We start from the raw sequence: 8,057 nt of genomic DNA, 5'->3' as shown, positions 1-8,057 counted from the left end.
TTCTCCTAACCGTTTCCTACTTGGAGTAGGAGTAGGATTAGTTTCCTAATAGGATTCTATCAGTCTTTTCCTATTAGGACTCCTTGATTTCCCCTTATATATATCTCTTGTAAGCTGCACGGGAAGGGTGCGACGGCCCGATGTATTCTCCTGCTATTGTAATCATCACCTCATAGTGGTTATTGCCGGTTGGCACCCGTGGTTTTTCCCGTAAGAGTTTTCACGTTAAATCTGCTTCTCGGATATGTGTCTATTTTCCTAACAAATGCAATTGACTTTATTGAATATTTATTTGTATCTTTATAATTTAATAACTAGTATCGTGGGAACTCATATGTTGTGCGTACAAGCAGCTTCGAGTGTATATTATGTGCACTTCAACAAACAAAATGTTACAAGAAATTTTAGGGCCCCTTTGAATCATAGGAATGAAAAAAACGGAGAAATAGAAAAAACATAGGATTCTGACAGAAATACAAGTGTAAAACAAAGGATTGCAAAACACAGGAAAAACGTAGGAATGACCGTTTGATTAGACTACCGGAAAAACACAGCAATTTGAGAGGGGCTTAGAGTTATGGGAAGAAGAAACATGAGGTAGGACATCATATTTATTTTTCTCCAAAATCTCCATAGGATTGCCCAATCTATAGGAATTTTAAAGGAAAGGGTAGTATGTAATCCTTTGTTTCAAAGGCTCTCATAGGAATTTTTCCACAGGATTAAAATCCTCTAAACTTCCTATGTTTTTTCTACAAATCAAAGGGGGCCTTAAGGAAAGTTTAGATGCATTTATAATAGTAGTACACCATGTGATAAGTTTTATGTTCAAATTTGCAACCCCGCCCCCAGCGGCCGCCTCCACCTCCGCTGGCAGACGCAGCCTCAGTCGCTTGGATTTGGTGATCACCGAGCTCATCATCCCGTCGGCGACGGATAGATCTGACGACCGCCAAGCTCTTCCTCCCGCCGCCATCGAGTCGTCTTTCTACCACCGTTGCTCGATCTTGGAGGCCGCCGGGCGATCAAGAGGATGGGGAGGAGAGAAGGTGCGGTGGATGGAAGAGTGGAGAGAGGAAAAGTTGTAGCGTGAGCCCATCCAATGATACATGCACTGTGAAGGTCGTGGTCTTAAAACTAAGGTGGTGTTTAGATTAAGAAAATTTTTAAAAGAAGTGTCACGTCAAATGTTTGACCGAATGTCGGAAGGGGTTTTCGGACACGAATGAAAAAATGAATTTCACAGCTAGCCTAGAAACCGCGAGACAAATCTTTTGAGCCCAATTAATTTATCATTAGCACATGTTGGTTACTGTAGCACTTATGGCTAATCATGGACTAATTAGGCTCAAAAGATTCGTCTCAAGATTTCTTCCATAACTATGTAATTAGTTTTTTGGTTAATCTATTTTTAATGCTTTATTTAGGTGTCCAAAAATTCAATGTGATGTTTTTGAAAAAAACTTTTTAGAAACTAAACAAAAGGCCTAATCCATAACCCTGCAGGTTGTCTTCGGAAAAGACGACCAACGACCCAACGTCTATGCCATCCATCTCTTCCACAGGACGGTTCGGCGGCAGCCACGACGGCCGCCCGCACGCACGCACGCACGTTGCATCGTGCAGCGGTATGTGCGTTCGCATCGATCTACGCCGACCTAACAAATTAAAAAACGTCCTTTTCTTGCACTAGCTAGCTGCTAGAACACGTATTACTATGGGTGATCCAGGATAGCTCACTCTGCAACGCACTCGTGAAAAAGAAATTGTCGCTGGCGCGCGGCGCGCTCGCTAATTCGACGGATCGGCGCGAGCAACCGAGATTTCCACCAGCTCGCCACCGCGAGAGGTCATGGATCCAACCATCCATCGCGTCCATCGCCCGGTGCGGTTGCATACATGGGTGCGCGGCGCTCGTGCATGCATGGTTCCATCCACACCGGCCACTATTTTTGCAGCGCAGATGGATAGCGCGCATGCACGATGGGACCGGGTGGGTGCTTCCGCCACTATTGATTGATATTGGCTGCGCCGCCGTTGAACGGACGAGGAGTGGCCGGTTAATGGAGGTGTACACATCCATCTCTGCCGACGTGCACACGGGATACAGCTCCATCGTGGCATGCATGTCAACCCCATCTCCAAATGAAATGAAATTACAACTAAATATGTATGCGCACGTCCTTGTTTCGATTCAATCCGCTGGCACTGTATCTACAATACCGGGTCGCCTCATCGGATCTGTCTGTGAACTGTGTGTGACCCGCACGCGCGCGCACTGCATGCTGGCAGGCAGCAGGTTGGGACTTGGAAGGGTTGTGGTCCAGCTCGAGACTTGAGATGGAGATCACCGTGCACACGCAAACGGGTATACACGTCTAGAACATTCGATTGACTGCTCCAGTACTACTCCCTTTTTCTCCCCTCTGCTCCCGCTGCCCACTCGCGCACAGCACTCATCAGTACAACCCGCAGCACGCGGCGAATGTCATGGCGCGCGAGATCGCGCGAGCACGCGCACGCACCGAGTAGTACGAGCGAGCACTAGCTAGCGGATTCGATTCCACCGTACCTGCGTGCGTGCGTGTGCCGGCCTGCCGGGTACGCGCGCGCAGCAAGCAGATTAATAAAGCAGGCGCGCAACAACGAGGCGTGCATACGTACGTCGTCGATCGATCGTGCGTGCGTGCCGTCTTGTAGCTTTCCGTGCGCGCGCGCCCCGGCCGGTCGATTTATCGGGTAGTACGTACGTAGTGCGGCACAGCGGGGCGGCCACCTTCCCAACTGCTCCCACGCACCACGTACGTATAGTACGCAGCTACCGCAGGCGCGCGTGGTGATCGAGCGCTCGATCCGGCCGGCCGCCTGTGCGGACACCGCACGCGCGACGTCTCCCCCTCGATCCGGGGCATCGCGATCGATCCCCCCGCGGCCGGCCGCGCGCCACAAACCCCGGTCACGTCTCCACGCGTACGCGCGCTAGCTGTACGTGCGCCACCATCAAACAGGCACAGCAACTGCAAGGCGGCGGCGGTGGTGGTACGTCTGGTTTGTATTATTGTTGATTGGCCAGAGCGTAGTCAGCCGCACGTTCTATCGCCCGATCAGTTGCCTTTCGATTATATTTATGCTGTGGTGATAATACGATCGTTATGTTGCAATTAATTAATTACCTTGGGAACGTGAAAGAGCATTGCACGAGCCTAGCTAGCCAAGTCGATCGTGTGTATATATAGCTGGCATTCTTGGTTCTGCGCCAACGAATTTGGAGGTGGATGGCAACAAGCACGAAAGAAATCTTGGCGCAAAGGGCAGGCAGTCCACCATATATAGCTCTTGTACATGGGATTAATCGGATCACCAAAACCATACGTAGTGACGACAGGGGTGAGCATATAGATTTTTTTTCTTGTGGCACCGATATATGGTCGGCGCACGATCACAAAGGGAGAAAATATAGTGGTTGTGTTCCGTTGCATCATTTGTGGCACTAGCTAGGAGCACGTCCGATTCCCAATTATAGGAAAAGACGTATATGCATGTATACACTCCCAAAAATATACAAGATGCCATCGGAAGCCCAAGCGCGCAGAGCATAATGCATCATAAAATTTAAAAATGTAGCATAACCAAAGCTTCCACTTAGTTTTGAAAGCTCGATGTTTGTGTCTTATAGTTGCACGCTTCTGATCTTTGTTCTTCTTACTCTTTTCATGATGAGAATCATGCTTCTTATTTCTATAAAACATGACGAGGCTAGATGAGATATAAACATAAAACTCCTCGTTTATAACATGAAGAGAAAATCTACTGCATTCCATTGAGTTTGCATCGATTTAACGATCTGCCATTGACTTTATCGAGTTCTAAGATATAATCTCGGTTAACAGTTTTCTCTACAATATACCCTTGGATACTATGCGTTAGTAATAAATGTCTAAAATGTCCTTTAGGCGTACAAGATTGATTATTAATTTATCATGTTAGAAGATCGAGAAAATTATGAAAATTTTTCCTAGCATCCTAACAAATCATTATAGTTTGTGGGTATGTTTTAAAATCGAGAAAATATTTTTCCAAAAATTAAAATATGAAAAATAATCTTAAAACAATCCACTACCACGCGCTGACCAAGGTTTGCCAGTTGCTCGATCATTGCATGTATTGCCCCTCTCTCTTTCTATCTCCGCTCCTTCTCCTTACTGTGCTACCTCTATTTCTACGGTTCCTAATGACATTTAACTAGTTATGTTAATCGCAAGCATGCTTTTACTTACGGTTGAAGGAAAAAAACAAGATAATGCGCTTGGCATGTCAGTGTAAAAGTGGCACGTCCTGTTAGCTCGTTTGTCTTGTGATGACAACCGTAAGTCAAGTGTCGCACAAGTTGGCCTTGCGTGTGTTGCTGTCAAGCCTCCACATCCAACAATATATTACTACTCCATATACTAGCATAATAACCTATGTTGTGGAGCTGACTTCTTTCCCCCTTGAAATTTTTATTTGTGTTATGGTAACCGACTGAACCACATTTCCCTGGGTACACTAAGAAATATATTGCTAGAAAACTGAAGTCTCATGTTGTCCTTAACTCCTCTTCGAATGGCCATGTTATTGTTGTTATCTTGGTATGGTGTTTGGGCCGCTACATGTCCACTCCTAGAGTGGATTGCACGGCATGCCAAGCCAAACATCTTTCGTGATCAGGCCTATCTAAGCTAGCAGTAGTGCATATTGCCGGCACGCGCTCTCGATCCGGGCGTGCCCTTCTTTTCTGAAAAAATGCTAACACTAATAGTAAAAACTCGGCCGCTTTTGCCCCACTCACTGCTTCTGTTCGGCTGCTGCTAGCAGCGGCAATAGCGGCTTGGGCCTTTGGGTCTCTTAAAATATTGGAGCCGTAGCAGCAACATCAGTAGTAGGCAGGCACTATGCGATGCAAGTTGCCTTGTCCTCTTTTTGCACCCTCACAAAACCGTTAGTTATGCGCACTTCTTTCCGGACATACCCCACCTTGTGTGGACAACAGTATGCATGTATGTGTACTCCATATGTGTGTGTACTCCATATGTTGGTGGTACATGCAAACAAAAAGTCTCTTTAATCTTGCACCAGTTGCTTGACCACTACAGGGGATGAGATGCGTTGCCATTTGATTTGCCTATTCGGACGATGCCATGATCTAGGTATATATCTCTGATGTTGTGTTTCTTCTTGTTTTGGATTTGTGATCGTGCAGGCTGAGTACTTCCGCCACCTTCTCAAGCCTGTGACGTAGATTGACCAGTACATAAACCCCTCTCCTCTCCCTTCCTTCACCCGACGACCAAGTAGAGGAGAAACACACAGAGTTTGGAAGGGAGCGATGCAGGGAGACCACGGGTATTACGGTGGCAGGGACTCGCCACCGCAGGGGTACGGGTACGGCGTCGGCTACGGGTACGGGAGCGGCTATGGCTACGACGCCGGAGGGTACTACTCAGACGGCGGCTACCCGGCGTCGGCGGCGTACGTGGACCCGATGGTTCGGAGGAGGACGCACGACTTCCCGGCGCCGATGAACGAGCTGGAGTTCCAGCCGTCGGCAATGTGCCCCAAGAACAACATCATCTTCGACCAGACGTGCACCAAGAGCCGGGTCATGTTCCACCCCTCGTTGGCCCACAAGTTCGGCGGCGGGTCGTCGGCGTACAACAACAACAACGCGTACGGCGGCGGTTGTTCGCACGACGTCGGGAAGGGAGCGTACAGGGACAACGTCGAGTACGACGACAGCTGCTCGGTGCGACAGAAGGAGGACACGGACGAGATCGATGCGCTGCTGAGCTCGGAGGACGGCGATGAGGATGACGTGGTGAGCACGGGGCGCACGCCGGGGTACCGGGTCGGCAGCTCCCCGGACTCGACGTGCTCGTCCAGCTACGGCAGCGGTGGGCAGGCGAGGACCAGGCACAAGAAGAAGCGCATGAAGAAGATGCTGCGCACGCTCAAGGGCATCATCCCCGGCGGCAACCAGCTGGACACCCCTGTCGTGCTTGACGAGGCCGTCCGGTACCTTAAGTCGCTCAAGGTGGAGGTCAAGAAGCTCCGCGTGCGCGGCTTCGACAACTGATCACCACTACATCATCATCGTCATCGACGACGATGACTACGCTGGCAAAACGAAACCAAGAAAAAAAAAGGCAGTTGCAGCAGCAGCAGCAGCGATCGAGTACTACTAACACTAAACACTGCACGACATGTACCCTACCCCCATCATCCATTTCTCCATACCTTGGTCAGCATTGGCATCACGAAGCTAAGCTAAGGTAGCTAGCTAGTTGATGGTCTTTTCGCAGTGCCATGATCTGGCCAAACTCTTTTTGTGCGCTCTACTTTTGGCTACGGGCTTTATGCTCCATCCATGATGAGGGAGAGCATGGGATGGGGCGCAGAGGAGAGGCAACGATCATCATCGATGTGTACTAGTTCTGCTAGCTACTAGTGCTCTGCTTTGGCTAGTGTTGTGTAGTAGTGGAGAGATGATGGATATGGAGTTTTAAGCAGGCAGAGGAGAGGAGCAGAGAGCATTTTGCGTATTTGCAATTTTGCATGCTTTGGCTTTGTCTGCTCCCCTCTTCGCTTGTTGCCTTGCTTGCTTTTTTTCCCCCTTTCTGCCCCTGCCATGCCACTGCTGCAGTTGGCACCCGACACCCCCAATCTTTCCCAAAAAATGGATGAATTATCCATTGATGATCCCCTCCTTTTCCCTTTAGCTTGCTAGCTAAATATTGCCGGTCTATGGTTCTGTTGCCTTTTTGCGCGCGTTTGTATAGCTATTGCTAGGTTTACTACTGCTGCATCTGCCTTTGTCTTGTTCCGTTTGGTCGATCCATGCTCATGCACGCATGGATGAAGCAAACCACTAGTGCCTTTGCACTCTCGATGCCATCGTTGTGACGATGTGTGTGCTCTTCCTGATGGCGATGGCACGTTGCCCCTTCCCCCCCCCCCCCCCCGGGTATAAATATTTGTGTGCATGCGTGCTTTGCTTGTGTAATGTACAGCATGTTCATGTTGGGGTTGGCAGTAGCGAAGCTGGTGGCCTTTCTGGGTGAGAAGAAAGCGTGCGTGAGCATCGATCCCATCTGGTATGTCTCATCCCTTTTGTTCTAGCTAGCTAGTGCTCGAATCCCACACGGGAAAAGGCGGGGGGCTTAGCAATGTCAACTTGATGCATACTTACTAAAAGTTGTCCTAACGAGGCTCATAAACTATATGGCCATGTCTCTCGCCCTAGAGCCCTAGTTAGTTAATTGTGCCAGTCAGGTACATCTTGGCACCACCAAAGGCCTCCTCCCTCACTTCGATCTTCTTTTGAAGTTATTCAAAACCACCTTGGCTCCCAAGAGCGGCAACAAATCAGCGCTAACCACTAGGCATACAGCTTTACTCCTTCGCATGTCATCGTTAGCTCAGCCATTCAGTATCATAAAGTATATTTGGAATGAGATACAGGCTATAGTTCTTGATCCCCCCAAGGGAATTTCCTATGCTCCCTTCCTCCACTTGATGATCCAGAGGGCAACAGGTTTCTACTTCAAGGGGGAGTGTGAGCATTATGCCTAACGTCCCAAAATTCCTCAAGCTCCCAAGATTTCTGGTTCAAAGGGACGCCCAGTTGCTTCCTCCTCCCAGCCGCCTCGCGCCTCTTCTCCATCCTCGCCCATCAAGAAGGTGCTTTCAGCGATCTTCCGCATTTGCAAGAAAAATGCCATGAAGATCAAGTCAAATGAGCGCAAGATAAATCAGATTCTGAGGGACAACGGGCATGAGATTCCACCGGAGCCCGAGGATGAAGATTACATTAACCCCTTCGTGGCTTATGAGGTTGAGGTGGCCGCTAGAGCAGCCGGTGCCTCCTGCTCTCACGCTTCTCAAGATAGTGAAGAAGAAACTGATGGGGAGGAGAATGTGGATGCCGAGGGAGAAGACGATGATGAGGACAACAACGACGAGGATGACGATGATGATTGTCACGCCCAAAAATTTACACCAAATTTCTGAACAATAGCATG

General features: G+C 48.9%; 1 protein-coding gene across 1 annotated transcript; it reads left to right on the top strand.

Moving 5' to 3' along the window:
* The first annotated feature begins 5,179 nt into the window (after positions 1 to 5,179).
* Positions 5,180 to 6,189, top strand: LOC102700860 (transcription factor bHLH144-like). Its single transcript, XM_006664923.3, has one exon. The coding sequence runs from the start codon at positions 5,366 to 5,368 to the stop codon at positions 6,110 to 6,112; it is 747 nt and encodes a 248-aa protein (XP_006664986.1). The 5' UTR covers positions 5,180 to 5,365; the 3' UTR covers positions 6,113 to 6,189.
* Positions 6,190 to 8,057: the final 1,868 nt, after the last annotated feature.

This window comes from Oryza brachyantha, chromosome 2 (assembly GCF_000231095.2).
Source record: "Oryza brachyantha chromosome 2, ObraRS2, whole genome shotgun sequence".
In the NCBI taxonomy this organism is placed as follows: domain Eukaryota; kingdom Viridiplantae; phylum Streptophyta; class Magnoliopsida; order Poales; family Poaceae; genus Oryza; species Oryza brachyantha.
This window is presented reverse-complemented; position numbering and strand designations above follow the sequence as displayed.